This window comes from Oncorhynchus clarkii, chromosome 6 (assembly GCF_045791955.1).
Source record: "Oncorhynchus clarkii lewisi isolate Uvic-CL-2024 chromosome 6, UVic_Ocla_1.0, whole genome shotgun sequence".
NCBI lineage: Eukaryota > Metazoa > Chordata > Actinopteri > Salmoniformes > Salmonidae > Oncorhynchus > Oncorhynchus clarkii.
Window position 1 is genome coordinate 82554629 of NC_092152.1, and position 21671 is coordinate 82576299.

General features: G+C 47.8%; 1 protein-coding gene across 1 annotated transcript in view; it reads right to left on the reverse strand.

Annotated features, from left to right (window-relative positions):
* The window catches only part of LOC139411724 (A disintegrin and metalloproteinase with thrombospondin motifs 7-like), a 167589-nt gene that overhangs the window by 25663 nt on the left and 120255 nt on the right, over positions 1 to 21671 (reverse strand). The window contains exons 17-23 of the mRNA XM_071158396.1: positions 19070 to 19196; positions 18110 to 18323; positions 14380 to 16563; positions 13725 to 13877; positions 12070 to 12243; positions 10898 to 11044; positions 3756 to 3918 (exon numbers count right to left, since the gene is read on the reverse strand). Coding sequence (XP_071014497.1) covers positions 3756 to 3918; positions 10898 to 11044; positions 12070 to 12243; positions 13725 to 13877; positions 14380 to 16563; positions 18110 to 18323; positions 19070 to 19196 — 3162 coding nt within the window. The remainder of the gene's footprint in view (positions 1 to 3755; positions 3919 to 10897; positions 11045 to 12069; positions 12244 to 13724; positions 13878 to 14379; positions 16564 to 18109; positions 18324 to 19069; positions 19197 to 21671) is intronic.

Sequence of the window (21671 nt, forward strand, 5' to 3'; positions counted from 1 at the left end):
CAAAGTCACAAAGCGCGTCCACTATAACGTGACGAAATGTCCAAAAGTTCCATAACAGTCAGTAGAAACATGTCAAATCAATCTTGTTGTTTACATATATCTTGAATAACATTCCAACCGGAGAATTAGAATGACTTCAGATGAGCGGTGGAACGCAGGTCCTTCCCTGTGAACGTGCATGGTGAAAGCATGGTCAACTCGTGGCAGTGGTGACTATTTCCTGTCTCATTCGACCCCCCTTCACATTAGAGTCATCAGACAAAGTTCTATTGACTGTTGACATAGTGGAAGGCGTAGGAAGTGAAAACTCATCCATATCTCCCTGTAATTTCAATGAGAGCTTGGTTGAAAATCTGCCACCCCCAGAAAAAATACAAACAGGAAGTGGAATTTCTCAGGTTTTTGCCTGCAATATGAGTTATGTTATACTCACAGACATAATTCAAACAGTTTTAGAAACTTCAGAGTGTTTTCTATCCAATACTAATAATACTATGCATATATTAGCAACTGAGACTGAGGAGCTGGCCGTTTACACCTTTTCATCCAAGCTACTCAATACTGCCCCTGCAGCCATAAAAAGTTAAACAACTTTCCACAAGTCTAAATGTACCTCGTGAGCCCCCAAACTGGTCTCAGAAAACACCATTCTAACACAAAAAAACATGTCCTTAGAAGATAGTGTTTGGGGAGATATTTCTGGGAGACCTAAAATGGACACAGCACCCAACAGTGTAAATCCTATTTTAATTAGCAAACACTGCCAAGGCAATTTTCTATGGGTTTTTTAAATGACAGTTCAGTTAGTCCGTTTCAAGGGTGGCCAAGGTAATTATGCACCGCAAGACAAAGGTCCCTGTGTGATTGGAGTGAGATGGACATGACTGGAAAGGTAGAAATAAGGCTAACGTTCATTTAGAAAGTCAAATGAGTCGATGATAATGTCCGTCTTTAAAGTTGTAATATGCGTTTCCGGCTGATAGAGGGAGAGATAAGCTGGGCCAATAATGAATGCCACTTTATGTGCAGCTCTAGACCAGCGGTTTTCAACCGGGTGTCACGGCACACTGGTGTGCCTTGAGGAACTCTCAGGTGTGCCACGAAACCTTTCCTAATCTTCATTATTTCTTGAAACACTCACTTCTGTGAGCCTGTGAGAACCATTAGCACAGGGATAAGGTTTAATTGTAGCACAGCCAACAACAAACAGAGCATGGCTTTGGGTCTATGTTTGCAGCTTTACAATGCAGAAAAACACTCGTCTGTAGTCCAAACGGTTTAAAACTAAATATAGATTTTACCCGATCTAAAAAAATATATTTCTAGCAGAGATTTGCGGAACGCTCTTAAAGGGGTACACACAAATGAATCATGACTAAGGAACTACGAAATAGTTCAAATAAACCCTATTTAATCTATAAAAACATCTGTCACAGAAAATAGATGATTTTCAATATGGATCAGATGAGATGGAGGTCATTACCACAAAAACAATTCTTCAGCGCATCAAGGTGTGTCACCGTTCAGAAAAGGTTGGGACCCACTGTTCTAGGTACATCTGTAGCAGAGGTGCTTCGGTGAACTCTAAATGCGTGATTAGACTTGTGTTAGCTTTCCAAGCTAATGCTTTAGCTCAGTGGGCTAACAGTCTTGTAGTGTACAAAACTTGGGTCAGCCCTAAAAACTGATGGACTATTAATTAACATTTGGCCATTTTATTTCACTATATGTTTAAAATGTATATAATAACATATTTTGTGTTGCATTGGCATGATACATACTAAAGGTCAATCTTTAACACAGTTAGGTTCTCTTTGCTTTACACACGACAAAGAAGAGCCAGCCACCTTTCTCACAAGGATCAGATTTTCCACTGAGTAATCTTGTTTGCGTGGTGTTTGGTGGGGAGCAGGTGGCACACTTCAATTAGGGTGAGAGAAAGCCAGTGACCCATGGGAGAGAGGCTGAAGTGGAAGGAGGAACAGGAGGGTAAGAGAACTGTTCAATCCCTGCTGGAGGCTGTTTATGGCATTCAGACTGACCCTCCACTAAACCCCAGGGATTCACACATGAACACACACACGTTGACACGAACATGTACACACGCAAGTCAACCAAGTTAGCACACCTTCCACCTTCCTCTTCCTCCTTTCCACGTACTGTATAAGGTATATATACTGTAACATGCTTCTTGTGATAGCATGGCTACGGTATGTTTCTTGGAGAGGTCTCTCTCTCTTTCTCGAAAATCAATCATTGATATTGTCAGATAAACTGCTACAAGCTGTTAGGATGAGAATAACATAAACAATACAGAAACCACAGTGGCTTGACATTAGAGGTGTATATCACAAAACAGGATCGATGAAAGAGTCCTGCGTGGCTCAGTTGGTAGAGCATGGCAATTGCAACTCCAGGGTTGTGGGTTTGATTCCCACAGGGGACCAGTACAAAAATGGATGCATTAACTTCTGTAAGATGCCAAATGTAGCCAAATGTAGTTAGCCATCCAACTTTTTGAAGTTATATCAGACATGGCTGTTGAATCAGTCGTTCTCAACTAACTAGGAAGCATTCAGTGTTCTGGCATGCCTCACAAGCTAGCACACGATATCCTTGTCTCATCGCGCACCAGTGACTTCTGTGGCGGGCCGGGCGCAGTGCACCCAAGGGTGCCAGGTGCACAGTGTTTCCTCCGACACATTGGTGCGGATGGCTTCCGGGTTAGATGCAAGCAGTGTGGTTGTGTATCGGAGGATGCATGACTTTCAACCTTGGTCTCTCCCGAGCCCGTACGGGAGTTGTACAATGAGACAAGATAGTAGCTACTAACAATTGGATACCACGAAATAGGGGTAAAAATGTGAAAGAAATGTATATATATTTTTTTAAGTGTGTGTGTGTCAGTCACCAGATCTCAACCCAATTTAACACTAATGGGAGATTCTGGAGCGGCGCCTGAGTGTTTTCCACCATCAACAAAACACCAAATTCATTTATTGTGGAAGAATGGTGTAGCAGCCCTCCAATAGAGTTCCAGACACTTATAGACTCCATGCCAAGGTGCATTGAAGCTGTTCTGGTGGCCCAACGTCCTATTAAGACTCTTTATGTTGGCGTTTCCTTTATTTTGGCAGTTGCCTGTAGATACTAAGTGACTGTTCAGAAAATGTTTTCTGAAATGCATGGCCGTGAAATAACTCTGACATAAGAGTTGTTACACAGAGCATGAAAAGGTCAGTTATGCGTATGGAAGTGGTGACAGCTACAGCCGTGAACACTGACAAAGACCAAGGAAAGTCTTAGTGTTCTTGCAAAACTAGTTCTTTGTATTACACAAATCTATAAGACTTGGCCATGAAAGGAGAGTGGTGATGTTCTTATGATTTATTGGCTTACTGTACAGACATCTTTGGTAATGGAGTCTGTTTGTCTCTCTCTGCCCGATTGCCTTCCGGTGTGACTGACAGCGTGCCTGTCTATCCATCTAACCCATCCATTCAGCTAAACCAGAGGAAGTGTAGCATTTTCTGGGAAATGAAAATCGAGTTGGTGGAGCACGGTGCTTAATACGTCAGGACTGTGGGTTCGATTCCCAAGGCCACCCATACGGACACCCATACGGACACCCATGACCTACATGTCAAATGTCTGTACGCATGACAATATGTCACTTTGGATGAAAGCATCTGCTAAATGGTGTATATTATCATATACATGATTTAAGACAGGAAGCTGTTGTGTGGTTTACTCACCAGCGGGGCCGCTGTCACACTCATTCAGGTTACACTTCTGGCTGTTTTCTGGCCAGGGCTCAGAGTCACACTGGGCATGATCCTCCTCCTCCTCAGGCTCCGTCTTGGTGTTCACACATTTCACCAGCCTCCGCTGCACGCCGCCACCACAGGATGCAGAGCACTGGGGATGGGACACACAAACTGATATACGGAGGGCTGTTTGGACACAGTGTAGGCTGTAGCTGTAGGCTGCATCACGTTAAGTCATAAGCACACAGGCATGCAACCTCATGCGCGCACACACACACACACACACACACACACACACACACACACACACACACCGTTTAGTCATGGTAATTAGGCTTCTCCAAGCTCTGATGCTGCTGATGGTCATTAGTAGCCTACCAAACTTACTAACTGCCTGGTTCTCAGCACTCTATTGTCCCTCTAATCACTCTGACATCAATGCAAACGTCATCGAAAATCTAAATCGAACACTTCATGAGAGCCCATGAGCTCATGTTGCTCAACATTTCTATAGGCTATGCAATTGTGTGAGAAAACAGAGTTATAGCCTCTATTTTAAAAAAGCAGGATCCCATCAGCTTTCTATAGGCTAGGCCTACTAAATGTATTTCTCAACTGTCCTCATATTAAGCACATTGCTTCTCTTTACAACAGGAGTACAGCCTACCTGTCTGGCATGAAATCGAACCACGGGAAAAGCATCTTCCATTCGCTATTTAATAGATGACATGTATTTTTCCCCCTGCCCCTGTTTCCAGACAGGTGCATGATAATGGTTCATTCTAAATCAAAATGTCACACATACATTATTCAGCATATGTAAAGAGAAGATTAAATCAAAAATAGTCTGATGGGTGACCACATTAGCCGATCACTTGTAACTTATATTATAATTACTTGTGAATGATGCCCATTTTTTGTTGTTGCGACTTTTCATATCATAGTGCCACACCTCATGTAGCCTAGCCCATAGGCCTATATGTTTTGATAAGATTTGTATCACAACTAAAGTGTCCAATAACTTTTTAAAATTAAGCACATTAAATCACCTTCATAATGGGTGTAGAGCCTAACTAGCATACATATGCAATGCGGGAGTTTCACGTTTGGAGAAAATAATTTTCACCATAAAAATGCACCTTTTTAGTAAAAGCATTACATGCATAATCACATTTGGGGACACTTTTTATGATGATGGTGTTTTCCTGTTAATGGGACAGTCACGCTTATAACCTATTGCTGTGTGCACATTGCTGTGCTTATAATGTGAAGAAATAGCCTGATAGTTCATCAACATGAAGCTAAACGTTCTGATCTGTTGCGTTAGCCTCATTGTGTAAAAAGAGGGTTTTGGATGCTAGTGATTGTATTAATTTGGGATCTCTCTGCATCCCACAACTGTCTCAGACTATGTTTGGAATATTTATTTCTCGCACAGAATAGGTCAACTTTTGTACTTAATGTGGGATAGTAGATTGACATAGGCTAGTGCTTTTGATGTTCGTTAGGCCTACTGATCTTGTTGGCTGATGAAAATGAAATGTGGACAGTTCTTCCAATATCTGCGTGCGCAAGTTGATGTGTCCGTTTTCACTTGTAGCCTGTGAGAAAGACCTGATCACGTGACAGAGAGCTATGTGAGTGAGAGGTGCTTCAGAGCACGTAGGGAGAAGGGAATTATAATTATTATATTCAGCTCAAGGCCGCAAAAGGCAAGGATTTTTTAAAGAGGCATTACGGCCACATAAAGGGGATGACGCTGGGAAATTCCAGACATTATCAAGTGCTTGTCAAACTGTGAATGAGAGACTGATGAAATGTGTACAGCCTGCGCAAAAAAACAAAGCAGAGCTCATGCTTTTTAATGCGATTTTTTTTTACAAATAATTGTTGAGTCGCATCATGCAGCCTTACAATGTATAAAAAAATGAAAACATGTAGCCCAACATTTGTAGAACAAAGTTACATTAATAACTTTAAATGAAGCACATAGAAGTACCTGTTTCTTTGTTGACCGCTCAACACAGAATAGTATTCTTCATACTATAAAGTAATATATGGCCCACAGCCATATGACATAATTGGATCAGGACCTAACATAAGGACAACTCAGAGTCTGCTGTTCTGTTCTTCTTCACATAATGTTTCTTTAGACCTGTCTGTAATAAATCATGGATTTATTGAGAAGGTGTAGGCTATATTACATGGATTTATTGAGAAGGTGTAGGCTATATTACATGGATTTATTGTGAAGGTGTAGGCTATATTACATGGATTTATTGAGAAGGTGTAGGCTATATTACATGGATTTATTGAGAAGGTGTAGGCTATATTACATGGATTTATTGAGAAGGTGTAGGCTATATTACATGGATTTATTGAGAAGGTGTTGTAACGGTGTTCGTCTATAGGAGGAGAAGAAGCGGACCAAAGCGCAGCGTGGTGGTTACTCATGTTCTTTAATTAATGGAAACTGAACGATACATGAAATAACTTAACTCTACAAAACAACAAACGGAACGTGAAAACCTATACAGCCTATCCTGTGACAACAAACACAGTGACAGAATCACCCACCACAACAGGACCAAGCGGTGTGGTAATGGGCAAAGGAGAAAGCAGCAGCAGGAGCAGCGCGAGGAGGTTTGGACATGGGAGGACGAACTAGACGGTAAAGGACCTTGGGCTCAGCCAGGAGAGTATCGCCGCCCCAAGGAAGAACGGGAGGCGGCGAAAGCGGAGAGGCGCTGGTATGAGGAGGCAGCGCGGCGTCGTGGATGGAAGCCCGGGAGTCAGCCCCAAAAATTTCTTGGGGGGGGGCTAACAGGGAGTATGGCTACGCCAGGTAGGAGACCTGAGCCAACTTCCTGTGGTTACCGGGGGGCTAGAGAGACCGGGCAGGCACCGTGTTATGCTGTGGAGCGCACGGTGTCCCCAGTGCGGGTGCACAGCCCGGTGCGGTACATTCCAGCTCCGCGTATCGGCCGGGCTAGAGTGGGCATCGAGCCAAGTGCCATGAAGCCGGCTCTACGCATCTGGTCTCCAGTGCGTCTCCTTGGGCCGGCTTACATGGCACCAGCCTTGCGCACGGTGTCCCCGGTTCGCCTGCATAGCCCAGTGCGGGCTATTCCACCTCGCCGCACTGGCAGGGCGACCGGGACCATTCAACCGGGTAAGGTTGGGCAGGCTCGGTGCTCAAGAGCTCCAGTGCGCCTGCACGGCCCGGTCTATCCGTCACCACCTCCACACCCCAGCCCTCCGGTGGCAGCTCCCCGTACCAGGCTGTCTCTCCGGCCCATCCGTCCAGAGCCTTCCTCCTCTCCAGCGCTGCCGGAGCCTCCCGCCTGTCCGGCGCCTCTGCCGGAGCCTCCCGCCTGTCCGGCGCCGCTGCCGGAGCCTCCCGCCTGTCCGGCGCCTCGGCCGGAGCCTCCCGCCTGTCCGGCGCCTCGGCCGGAGCCTCCCGCCTGTCCGGCGCCTCTGCCGGAGCCTCCCGCCTGTCCGGCGCCTCGGCCGGAGCCTCCCGCCTGTCCGGCGCCTCTGCCGGAGCCTCCCGCCTGTCCGGCGCCTCTGCCGGAGCCTCCCGTCTGCCCAGCGCCGCCCGTCTGCCCAACGCCGCCAGCGCCGCCCGTCTGCCCAGCGCCGCCAGCGCCGCCCGTCTGCCCAACGCCGCCAGCTCCGCCCGTCTGCCCAACGCCGCCAGCGCCGCCCGTCTGCCCAGCGCCGCCCGTCTGCCCAGCGCCGCCAGCGCCGCCCGTCTGCCCAGCGCCGCCAGTGCCGCCCGTCTGCCCAGCGCCGCCAGTGCCGCCCGTCTGCCAGGAGCCGCCAATGCCGCCCGTCAGCCAGGGGCCGCCAGTGCCGCCCGTCAGCCAGGGGCCGCCAGTGCCGCCCGTCAGCCAGGGGCCGCCAGTGCCGCCAGTCAGCCAGGGGCCGCCAGTGCCGCCCGTCAGCCAGGGGCCGCCAGTGCCGCCCGTCAGCCAGGGGCCGCCAGTGCCGCCCGTCAGCCAGGGGCCGCCAGTGCCGCCAGTCAGCCAGGGGCCGCCAGTGCCGCCAGTCAACCAGGGGCCGCCAGTGCCGCCAGTCAGCCAGGGGCCGCCAGTGCCGCCAGTCAGCCAGGGGCCGCTAGAGCCCCTCCGCCCGGAGCAGCTGCCCCTCCGTCCCGAGCAGCTGTCCCTCTGTCCCGAGCAGCTGCCCCTCTGTCCCGAGCAGCTGCCCCTCTGTCCCGAGCAGCTGCCCCTCTGTCCCGAGCTGCTGCTTCACCTCTGTCCCGAGCTGCCCCTCTGTCCCAAGCAGCCCCTCTGTCCAGTGGGGTCATTGAGAGGGGTGGGCATGGGGAGTAAGCCACGGAGGCGGACAATACGGCGGACTAAGACAATGGCGAAGTGGGGTCCGCGTCCCGCGCCAGAGCCGCCACCGCGGACAGACGCCCACCCAGACCCTCCCCTATAGGTCAAGGTTTTGCGGCCGGAGTCCGCACCTTTGGGGGGGGGGTACTGTCACGTTCTGACCTCTATTTCCTTTGTTTTTGTATTTATTTAGTATGGTCAGGGCGTGAGTTGGGTGGGCAGTCTATGTTTGTTTTTCTATGTTTTGGGTTCACGTATTTTAGTGATTACGTATTGTGCTATTTGCTCCGATATTTCTTAATCCTGTGTTGGATTATTTCACCCTGTTTTCGGGTTTTCAGCGTTTGTTCCGGTGAATAAACTATCGACTCACTGCACCTGCTCTCTGCGCTTGATTCCACCTACCTTGTTAATACGTGACAGGTGTAGGCTATATTACATGGATTTATTGAGAAGGTGTAGGCTATATTACATGGATTTATTGTGAAGGTGTATGCTATATTACATGGATTTATTGAGAAGGTGTAGGCTATATTACATGGATTTATTGAGAAGGTGTAGGCTATATTACATGGCAGTAACAAGACAAGGTGTTTTCCACAGAAGAACAGGCAAACACAGTTTTAATCACAGTTCACCAAGAACATTGATTGACAACAGGCGGTGATTGATCCGGTCGGTAATGAGCAGTAACTACGACATCAGTCCATTTATAGAGTGTTCTTGATCACAGTAATTAGATTAGATGCACAGCGTCTGCCACAAACCTAGGCTACCCTCGTCAATAGCTTCCATGCTTCCTATAGTGTACCACACCAGCCTGGCTCAGCCTGGCTCTCCCTCCTCTTAAGGCCATTACCACCGAGCAAATCAAAGCACATCAGCTACACAGCAGCAGGCCTGATGGCTGCATCTCCCCCACATTCTAATCATGGTGAAAGTCATTCCTCATCAAGCCCCTGAGGTGGGCACGTGCCTGGCACACACAAGCACACAGATCCATAGGGAGCCTGGCTCTGTGTGTGTGCTCGTGTTAAGCTAGGTCAGACACTAGCTTGAGGGAGGCAATACAAAGGCTTAGTGGAGGACTTGGTGTGTGTGCATTTTCTCTTCCTCTCTCCCTCCTAGTAAAGGGTGTCTTGCAGTTTTGACGTGGTTTGGGATTAAAGCAGTACTTGCTGCTATCAACGACTGGTTTGGCTGCAACTTCTGAGGGAGGATGGAAGGAGTGATGGAGGTGGTTGTGGGCTCTGGATGAGTCATGTAATTGCTGGCTGAACAGCATGAGGTCTGAAACATGTTGGGGTGCTCATCTTCTGCAGCTTGAAGCCAATAATCATTTTTGTAGTTTTTTAGTTCAGACTCAGAAATTGCTTTGTATTGCGGGTTTTAACAAAACCACAGTCATTCTATTCTTTGCTGAAGAGAAAGTCTTCAGAGAAAGAGTTCTCATGAGGTAATATGAGTTTCTGTGTTATTCAAAGCAAAGCAAAGCTCCATTTTCATTCAGTTACAATTTGCATGTGTTTGTGAATTTCCCACCTAGGAGTTCCCTTCTGTTCTACTCTCCCACCTAGGAGTTCCCTTCTGTTCTACTCTCCCACCCAGGAGTTCCCTTCTGTTCTACTCTCCCACCCAGGAGTTTCCTTCTGTTCTACTCTCCCACCTAGGAGTTCCCTTCTATTCTACTCTCCCACCTAGGAGTTCCCTTCTGTTCTACTCTCCCACCCAGGAGTTCCCTTCTGTTTTACTCTCCCACCTAGGAGTTTCCTTCTATTCTACGCTCCCACCTAGGAGTTCCCTTCTATTCTACTCTCCCACCTAGGAGTTCCCTTCTGTTCTACTCTCCCACCTAGGAGTTCCCTTCTGTTCTACTCTCCCACCCAGGAGTTCCCTTCTGTTCTACTCTCCCACCCAGGAGTTCCCTTCTATTCTACTCTCCCACCTAGGAGTTCCATTCTATTCTACTCTCCCACCTAGGAGTTCCATTCTATTCTACTCTCCCACCTAGGAGTTCCATTCTATTCTACTCTCCCACCTAGGAGTTCCATTCTATTCTACTCTCCCCCCGAGGAGTTCCCTTCTATTATACGCTCCCACCTAGGAGTTCCATTCTATTCTACTCTCCCACCTAGGAGTTCCCTTCTATTCTACTCTCCCACCTAGGAGTTCCATTCTATTCTACTCTCCCACCTAGGAGTTCCATTCTATTCTACTCTCCCACCTAGGAGTTCCATTCTATTCTACTCTCCCACCTAGGAGTTTCATTCTATTCTACTCTCCCACCTAGGAGTTCCATTCTATTCTACTCTCCCACCTAGGAGTTCCATTCTATTCTACTCTCCCACCTAGGAGTTTCATTCTATTCTACTCTCCCACCTAGGAGTTTCATTCTATTATACTCTCCCACCTAGGAGTTCCATTCTATTCTACTCTCCCACCTAGGAGTTCCATTCTATTCTACTCTCCCACCTAGGAGTTTCATTCTATTCTACTCTCCCACCTAGGAGTTCCTATTGCTTTGTTTACAATCCTACATTTTTTCAATCCTGTATTGTGATTCACACATTAAAGTCGAAAACAGAACATCTACTACAGCAGAGCGTAAACAATCACGTTGTATGGTTCTGTGATTGTCTGTGATTGTTTCTCTGTGTGGGTGCATGTGAGTAGGTATACAATAAATACAATGCAACATTACTGTAAACGAAGGCACAATGGTACATCCTTCACATACACACAACACCTGTAGGCTGTGTTTGTGTGAGCACAGTATGCTTCTCTTACCTGTCCCCAGGAGCCAGTGACCCATTGGGTACAGGGTTGGCTGTTACAGGCCTGGATGTTGCTGGGCAGATGGTCCTCGTCACAGCGATCCTCTTCTGGACAGGTAACCAGACGCTGCTGCTCCCCTCCCCCACACACCTCAGAGCACTGGGAAACACACACACACACTTTTAAGGATAACCATGACTGTGCGTAGTGCTTTTCAGACAGTCTCAAAGCACTTAACATTGCATGAGGGTAACTATGTGGGTAACTCCTTATTACACATCAACTATCACAGTGATGATAACCCCTTATTACAAATCAACTATCACAGTGATGATAACCCCTTATTACACATCAACTATCACAGTGATAACCCCTTATTACAAATCAACTATCACAGTGATAACCCCTTATTACACATCAACTATCACAGTGATAACCCCTTATTACAAATCAACTATCACAGTGATGATAACCCCTTATTACACATCAACTATCACAGTGATGATAACTCCTTATTACACATCAGGTATCACAGTGATAACCCCTTATTACACATCAACTATCACAGTGATAACCCCTTATTACACATCAACTATCACAGTGATGATAACCCCTTATTACACATCAACTATCACAGTGATGATAACTCCTTATTACACATCAGGTATCACAGTGATAACACCTTATTACACATCAACTATCACAGTGATAACCCCTTATTACACATCAACTATCACAGTGATGATAACTCCTTATTACACATCAGGTATCACAGTGATAACCCCTTATTACACATCAACTATCACAGTGATAACCCCTTATTACACATCAACTATCACAGTGATGATAACCCCTTATTACACATCAACTATCACAGTGATGATAACTCCTTATTACACATCAGGTATCACAGTGATAACCCCTTATTACACATCAACTATCACAGTGATGATAACCCCTTATTACACATCAACTATCACAGTGATAACCCCTTATTACACATCAACTATCACAGTGATAACCCCTTATTACACATCAACTATCACAGTGATGATAACTTCTTACTACAAATGAGCTGTCACAGAAGATAATCACAACTATCACAGTGAGAGGTTAGGCATAACTATGGGTAGTAAGGAGAGAGGTGAGGAGAGAAGGAGATGGGAGGAAAGGATGTAACTAACCTGTCCCCAGGAAGAAGAGTACCAGTCCAGGCAGGGCTGGGGTAGGCAGGGCATGCGGGCCACCGGCCGGGTAGACACGGTCTGACAGTGGAAGGGCCGCAAAGGCCTCTGGTCCCTGGTGTCAAAGCACTGGATCTCACGCAGGGACACCCCACCACCACAGTTCTTGGAACACTGGGGCGAAAGAGGGTGAGAGGGACGGAGCTTAAACAATCCTGTTATCGTGATAAAAAGTTGCTTGATACTATACTGACTGATTTATTATTTAGGCATTAATATTCCATTATCCCATCATTGTTATTGCGATACAACATTCCATTATCGCCTCATCCATGAGTTATCGCGATAACATTCCATTATTGTCCCATGCCTGAGTCATGATACAACTTCCATTATCATCCCTGAGTCATGATACAACATTCCATTATCATCCCTGAGTCATGATACAACATTCCATTATCGGCCCATCCCAGAGTTATTGCTACACCATTCCATTATCGTCCCTTCCCAGAGTTATTGCTACACCATTCCATTATCGTCCCTGAGTTATTGCTACAACATTCCCTTACCATCCCTGAGTTATTGCTACAACATTCCCTTACCATCCCTGAGTTATTGCTACAACATTCCCTTCACATTCCGAGTTATCGCTACAACATTCCCTTACCATCCCCGAGTTATTGCTACAACATTCCCTTCACATTCCGAGTTATTGCTACAACATTCCCTTATCATCCCTGAGTTATTGCTACAACATTCCCTTATCATCCCTGAGTTATCACTTCAACATTCCCTTATCTTATCATCCCTGAGTTATTGCTACAACATTCCCTTATCATCCCTGAGCTATCGATACAACATTCCCTTATCATTCCTGAGTTATCGCTACAACATTCCCTTATCATCCCTGTGTTATCGCTACAACATTCCCTTATCATCCCTGAGTTACCGCTACAACATTCCCTTATCATCCCCGAGTTATTGCTACAACATTCCCCTATCATCCCTGAGTTATCGCTACAACATTCCCTTATCATCCCTGAGTTATCGCTACAACATTCCCTTATCATCCCCGAGTTATTGCTACAACATTCCCTTATCACCCCTGAGTTATCGCTACAACATTCCCTTATCATCCCTGAGTTATCGCTACAACATTCCCTTATCATCCCTGAGTTATCGCTACAACATTCCCTTATCATCCCTGAGTTATCGCTACAACATTCCCTTATCATCCCTGAGTTATCGCTACAACATTCCCTTATCATCCCTGAGTTATCGCTACAACATTCCCTTAGCATCCCTGAGTTATCGCTACAACATTCCCTTAGCATCCCTGAGTTATCGCTACAACATTCCCTTATCATCCCAGAGTTATCGCTACAACATTCCCTTATCATCCCTGAGTTATCGCTACAACATTCCCTTATCATCCCTGAGTTATCGCAACAACATTCCCTTATCATCCCTGAGTTATCGATACAACATTCCCTTATCATCCCTGAGTTATCGCTACAACATTCCCTTATCATCCCTGAGTTATCGCTACAACATTCCCTTATCATCCCTGAGTTATCGCTACAACATTCCCTTATCATCCCTGAGCTATCGCTACAACATTCCATTATCGTCCACTCCCTGGTGTGGGGTCTCACCTTGGTCCAGTTCCCTATCCTCCAGGAAGAGCAGGGTCGGAGGTAGCAGCGCCGGGCCGGCACAGGCCTCTTGGTCAGGTCACAGTCAGACTCCAGTCCCGTGCTGCAGACCACCAGCCTCCAGATGGCCCCCAGACCACAGCTAGTAGAACACTGCAACACAAAGGGAGGCAGTGAGGAGTGAACCAAGCATCATTCAATGTCTTGTAATACACTAAGTTGCAGCCCATTCAGATACATAGAGATTAGTCACGGAGGACAAAATACTTCCTCATTTAAAAACCCAACACAATGGAATTACGAGAGACTGTTCTGTGTTTCTGTACATAGTGAATGTGGTTGACTTTGAGAGAGAGTGCAAGTCACATTTGATTTCACTGTTAAAACACAGACAGAAAGTGGCATTCACTGTGTCATGACCTGTCGGGCTGATATATTTCCCTGCTGGCAATCTGAAAAGGTCAGAGAGCAGCCATTCAACATGATAGGAGAGTTGGGTTGTTTATGTAGGAACCTGAGGCCAGGGTGACAGTATGTCAGCATAATAAAGGGATGGGGACATTAATAGTGACACACTGCTGGGCATTGTTCCTCCTACACACTATATTTACACCAGGGAGAATGTGTGGAATGCATAGAGAGTGGTGCAACTCACTGCGCTCCAGTTGCCGGCTCTCCAGAAGGAAGCTGTGGCGTTTGGAGTGGAAGCTGGGCTTGGCACTGGGGTTGGCTCTGGTGTCCACCAGAGTGTGGTGGAAGAATGGGTTGGCAGAGTGAGCATGGCTGGCTCAGAGGACTGGGTGGGGGGCACGGCTGGCTCAGGGGACTGGGTGGGGGGCACGGCTGGCTCAGGGGACTGGGTGGGGGGCACGGCTGGCTCAGGGGACTGGGTGGGGGGCACGGCTGGCTCAGGGGAATGGGTGGGGGGCACGGCTGGCTCAGGGGACTGGGTGGGGGGCACGGCTGGCTCAGGGGAATGGGTGGGGGGCACGGCTGGCTCAGGGGACTGGGTGGGGGGCACGGCTGGCTCAGGGGACTGGGCGGGGGGCATGGGTTTCGTGCCATCCTGGGGAGTGGTTGTGGTGACATCCACTGGGGGCTGGTATGTGAGGGAAGGGTCCATGCCCCTGGATCTCAGCATGGGGGGGATGAGGATCTCATTGTAGTCAATCTCTGACCACCCGTATGGGGAGGGGACTGGAGGGCCCGCATTGGCCCTTTTAGATGGAGTTGGCCCAGTCGTGGAGGACTGTGCTGAAATGTCTGTCTCTAACTGGACTGTGGCTGGCTCTGTCTCTGCTAACATTGACGGAGGTGGAGACTGAGGGTCTCCTTCCAGATGAGTAGGAGGAGGGGAGTCACTTCCAGTTGTTGATGTGCTGTGTTTGATGTTCTCCTGGTTTCCTGAGAGTGAATGGGAAAGAGGTGGGGGAGGAGAGGGTGGAAGATGTGGCTCCTGAGGCACAGGACGTGAGGTCACGGTGAAGTCACTGTCGGTGACCCCTAAATTGACTTCGCTATCAGCTTTGGGCTCAACTTCAAAGTCCTGCTGATCAAAGTCTGGTTCACCAGGGAAAAAGCCATTGTAATCCCCAGTGGAGTCTGGGGCTGGTGGCTCGTATGGAAGAGAGGTGGTTGCCTCCCATTGGGACAGGGTTGTGGTGAAAAAGCTGTCCTCGTATGTTTCAAACTCAAACACAGGTCCTGGGGAAGGTGGATCCAGGGGTGGAAGCGGGCTCTCCTTTTCATCTTGGTAGCCAGGGGATTGTAGTCCAATTGCAGTCTCCTGGTGGGAATTGTAGTCCAAAACACCCACTTCTTTCACCTCTTCTACCATCGTTGTGGGTACGGTGCCATCTTCATAGTCATGGCTGACCGGGGCAGTGGTGGTACATTCGATGGTTGTACCAACATTGCTGTCTTTCACATCAAAAGGGACATAAATGTCAGTGTTTTCATCATCATTTTCTTCACTCTGGGGCCCAGGTGTATTCTCAGTGGTTCCCATGCTAGTGGGCACTGGGCTGGCTGCAGTGCTGAGGTAATGAGGCCAACCAAAATTACCGTTTGTTTCTTTCCAGCTTTGTGAAAACCTGGTCTCTAAAACTGGTGCTGAGGGTGTGGTGGAAACAGGTAGAAAATAGTCCTCTGAAAGGAGTAAATCCTCCTCCTCTCGCTCTACTTCATTAGGTTTCTCCGTCTGTAGTCTTCCATCAATCTCTGCATTGTCCAGGTTAGGGTCTTGTGGTTCCTCAACTTCCCTAATGAAAGGAGTCGTCTTAAAAGTGGTAGAAATGGGTGAGGTAGCTGTGGAAGGATCTGTTGTAGTTTCTCTGTAAACATGTTCTTCTGCACTAGAACTTGGTTGAGGCTCCTGTTGTGGATCTGGTCCAGGATCATCCACCAAGTCTTTACCGTTGTTCCCCAAGCCAAAGTCGTAGGAAATGTCCTCGTGGAATTTGATGAAGTTGTAGTCGTAGTAAAAATCGTCCACCGGTACATTGTTTTTGGCTGAGTTGTCAGTAGTCTTGTCAATGTGATTCGGGTGGGGGATGATGTTATTCAGATTGTTAGGGGCCCTTGGCTGAGCTCTAGTCGTACTGTGTTTGGGCAGGGGGTTGGAGTCAGGGATGGAGTTGATTTCGTTGATTTCCTTGCTTGACGAACCACTGCCAGACCAGTCGTTGCTGCCACCGAAGACGTCGATGATCTGAGGACAGTCCTGGAGGTAGCATGGAGTAAGGGAACTGGGATTCTTTCGGGGGTCACAGTCCACCCCTGTGTTTCTGGAACAGACAACCTTTCGGCTCCGCACACCACCACCACACGTCAGCGAGCACTATGGGAGAAGCAGAGGAGGGTCAGATTAGGACAGACTGGTTACTGATCAATAACACATCTTTATATTTACACCCGCTAAACACCAGTTAGAGTGCCAACTTTATAAACAACATGGTACTGTACACACCTACTCTTCAGGACCTGTACACACCTACTCTTCAGGACCTGTACACACCTAATCTTCAGGACCTGTACACACCTAATCTTCAGGACCTGTCCACCTTCTCTACCCTTCAGGACCTGTACACACCTAATCTTCAGGACCTGTCCACCTTCTCTACCCTTCAGGACCTGTACACACCTAATCTTCAGGACCTGTCCACCTTCTCTACCCTTCAGGACCTGTACACACCTAATCTTCAGGACCTGTCCACCTTCTCTACCCTTCAGGACCTGTACACACCTAATCTTCAGGACCTGTCCATCTTCTCTACCCTTCAGGACCTGTACACACCTACTCTTCAGGACCTGTCCACCTTCTCTCCACTTCAGGACCTGTACACACCTACTCTTCAGGACCTGTACACACCTAATCTTCAGGACCTGTACACACCTAATCATCAGGACCTGTACACACCTACTCTTCAGGACCTGTACACACCTGATCTTCAGGACCTGTCCACCTCCTCTACCCTTCAGGACCTGTACACACCTAATCTTCAGGACCTGTACACACCTAATCTTCAGGACCTGTACACACCTACTCTTCAGGACCTGTAAACACCTACTCTTCAGGACCTGTACACACCTACTCTTCAGGACCTGTACACACCTAATCTTCAGGACCTGTACACACCTAATCTTCAGGACCTGTACACACCTAATCTTCAGGACCTGTCCACCTCCTCTACCCTTCAGGACCTGTACACACCTACTCTTCAGGACCTGTACACACCTAATCTTCAGGACCTGTACACACCTAATCTTCAGGACCTGTACACACCTAATCTTCAGGACCTGTACACACCTAATCTTCAGGACCTGTACACACCAAATCTTCAGGACCTGTACACACCAAATCTTCAGGACCTGTCCACCTCCTCTACCCTTCCTGACCTGTCCACCTCCTCTCCTCTTCAGGACCTGTCCACCTCCTCTACCCTTCAGGACCTGTCCACCTCCTCTACCCTTCAGGACCTGTCCACCTCCTCTACCCTTCAGGACCTGTCCACCTCCTCTACCCTTCAGGACCTGTCCACCTCCTCTACCCTTCAGGACCTGTCCACCTCCTCTACCCTTCCTGACCTGTCCACCTCCTCTCCTCTTCATGGTGCTCATAAGAGTTTTCACTTACAATTTTAATTAAGTTATACATAGTGTGTTAGCTGCTTCCTCAAAATCTTTCCCATGCCTACTCCACTCAAATATCGTGGAACCAGAGTTAAACTAGCCTCTGTTTCAACTTGTACTCCCAGTGCAGAAAATTCAGCATTTTCCACATTAAACAAGACGAGACCAGATGTTCCTTTCCTTCCTTAGCCTCTCCCTTCTCTGTGTGAGTCACTGCTGGAGCCGTATCACATTCCCCTGAATGGCCTCCTCACCTCAGACCAGTTGCCTGTGGACCAGTCCGCGGGGCAGGGGACATGAGTGTTACAAGGCGCCGCTGACTCAGGCCTGGGTATGTGGTGACATTCAGAGGGCTGCAGGGCTCTGTTCTCCTCCAGACCCACGGCCTGGATGCACAGCACCGTCCTCTTGGCCAAGCCCTTCTCACCGCACGTGGCCGAGCACTTCTGCCACTCGCCCACCCACCATCTGAATGGAATGGTCACGAAGAAAGACAGACAGAAATTTTAATGTGTGTGTTTGTTTATGCTTAGTGCATGTTTGAGAGGGTGTTTTCTTTCTGGTGTGTTAATTATTCTAATATTTGTTTTACCCCCCCCCCCCCCCCCCCCATTTCGTAGGGTCCAATTGGTAGTTATGGTCTTGTCTCATCGCTGCAACTCCCCTACAGACTCTGGAGAGGCGAAGGTCGAGAGGCGTGCGTCTTCCCGAAACACACAACCCAACCAAACCGCACTGCTTCTTGACACAATGCCCACTTAACCCGGAAGCCAGCCGCACCAATGTGTCGCAGGAAACACTGTACACCTGGCGACCGTATCAGCGTACACTGCGCCTGGCCTGCCACAGGAGTCGCTAGAGCGCGATGGGACAAGGACATCCCTGCTGGCCAAACCCTCCCCTAACCCGGACAATGCTGGGCCAATTGTGCGCCCCATGGGTCTCCCGGTCGTGTCCAGCGGTGACAGAGCCTGGACTCAAACCCAGAATCTCTCTAGCAGCACAGCTAGCATTGCGATTCAGTGCCTTAGACCACTGCGCCACTCGGGAGGCCTTTCTGGTGTGTTTATGAACGCATGTATGATTTGTGTGTATGTGCGTGTGTGTGCATGTACGTGTGTGTGTGTTTACAAAGGTGTGTGTGTGTGAGAGAGCATGCAAGCCCTACAGTGGGTCTTGTCCCAGTATAAATCTGGTCCTGGGGGCAAACTCACATGGCTGGGCAAAGCTCCTCATTGCAGCTGGCTCGTTTATCGTCAGGACGGGTCGTCGGGTCACAGTAGCCCTCTTCTACTATCCCAGAGGTCCTCTCCACACAGTGAACAATCTGTCGCTGGACACCTGGAATTCCAGAGGGATACACAGGAACAGCTGTTAGAAATGACACACACACACACAGACACACAGACACACACACACACACACACACACACACACAAAGACCCCCCAAACACACACACAGAAAGACCCCCCCAAACACACACACATATAACCCCCCCTCCCCCCAAACACACACACACAGAAAGACCCACACAGATTCTAACACAGAATAACAGAGACAGACAGACATGTACTGTATACTTCATATACATATACATACACACACACACACACACACACACACACACACACACACACACACACACACACACACACACACACACACACATCTAAAACTCAGACACACACCAAAGCACCCAGACATATCCTCAGACACGCATCAAGCAGCAGGTCTCAGAACAGAAACTCACACAGGCATGAACACAAGCCAAATGTTTCTACAGTTTAAGATACATTACTGATTAATAGCTTTCAAAGCAGATTCCTACAGTAAATGTTGGTCAGTCAACTGAGTTGCAGTAAACACATCTACAATGCATTTGGAAAGTATTCAGACCCCTTGACGTTTTCCACATTTTGTTATTCTAAAATGGATTAAATAAAATAAAATAAATCCTCAGAAATCTACATACAAAACCCCATAACGGCAAAGCAAAAAACAGGTTTTTAGACATTTTTACGAATGTATTATAAAGAACATAATTTTCCATTGATCATCCTTGAGATGATTCTACAACTTGATTGGACTCCACCTGTGGTAAATTATATTGATTGGACATGATTTGGAAAGGTACACACCTGTCTATATAAGGTCCCACAGTTGACAGTGCATGTCAGAGCAAAAACCAAGCCATGAGGTCTAAGGAATTGTCCGTAGAGCTCCGAGACAGGATTGTGTCGAGTCAGAGATCTGGGGAAGGGTACCAAAAAAAAGTCTGCAGCATTGAAGGTCCCCAAGAACACAGTGGCCTCTATCATTTTTCAGCAAAAGGTAGACTAGTCAGGATCAAGGGAAAGATGAATGGAGCAAAGTATAGAGAGATCCTTGATGAAAACCTGCTCCAGAGCGCTCAGGACCTCAAACTGTGGTGGAGGTTCACCTTCCAACAGGACAACAACCCTAAGCACACAGCCAAGACAATGCAGGAGTGGCTTCGGGACAAGTCTCTGAATGTCCTTGAGTTGCCAAGCCAGAGCATGGACTTGAACCCGATCAAACATCTCTGAGAAATAGGAAAATAGCTGTGCAGCAATGCTCCCCATCCAACCTGACAGAGATTGAGAGGATTTGCAGAGAATATTGGGAGAACGTCTCGAATACAGGTGTGCCAAGCTTGTACCATCATACCCCCCCAAAAAATCAATGCTGTAATCGCTGCCGAAGGTGCTTCAACGAAGTACTGAGTAAAAAGTCTGAATACTTATGTAAATGTGATATCAGTTATTTAATTAGAATACATTTGCAAAAATGATTTAATACATTTTAGAATAAGGCTGTAACGTAACAAAATGTGGAAAAAGTCAAGGGGTCTGAATACTTTCTGAAGGCACAGTATATCCAGTAATTACAAGACCATAGACTGGGATCTGGATGCTCTGGAACCACTCATATGTCCCTGCAGGCATTATGGGGTGTCAAATTACCACTGCAATTCAATTCTGGAAACATGGATGATTATTAAAAGACTGAATATAAATGAATGTTAGGCTAATACATTATACTGCTATTCACTTTAGAACGTGTCATTCTTAATGATGAATTATAGACATTACTATACATTTTATACCCAGCAATATTAGGGTAACTTGAGATTTTGCAAAGGTAGTTACTGTAAGTCAATGTTTACAGCAGTTTAAAACACAAAGAAATCTGAAATCCATTGGAGACACATTTCTAATGATCCTCAAACTTCGGTCTAGCAAGCTGGGACTTGCGTGAATGGAGAACAGAAACTTTATTAACCATCTTTGTCTCCTGCTCGACTCACAGCTCCCCGAGACAACATCCCTCACGTCACACCTCATAGCCAGAACAAGTCTCAAATCTAGGGAGCCGCTGTGATGAGACAAGACAAGAAGGAAACCCCCTGAGGGGGCGAGACCAATTTATCTGTTCCTATCATCTTTCTCCCCGTCATTAGCCTCTACTCCCCCTCAGGGCTTCCAACCCATCTGAGCAGGGGCCAACCTCTCACCTCCGCTGGTCCTTCCTGCATGGAAGGCACAGCAACCCCTGGGAGGTGGAGGTGGAGGCACAGCAAACCCTGGGAGAGGGAGGGGGAGGCACAGCAACCCCTGGGAGGTGGAGGTGGAGGCACAGCAACCCCTGGGAGAGGGAGGTGGAGGCACAGCAACCCCTGGGAGAGGGAGGTGGAGGCACAGCAACCCCTGGGAGGTGGAGGCATAGCAACCCCTGGGAGGTGGAGGTGGAGGCACAGCAACCCCTGGGAGGTGGAGGCACAGCAACCCCTGGGA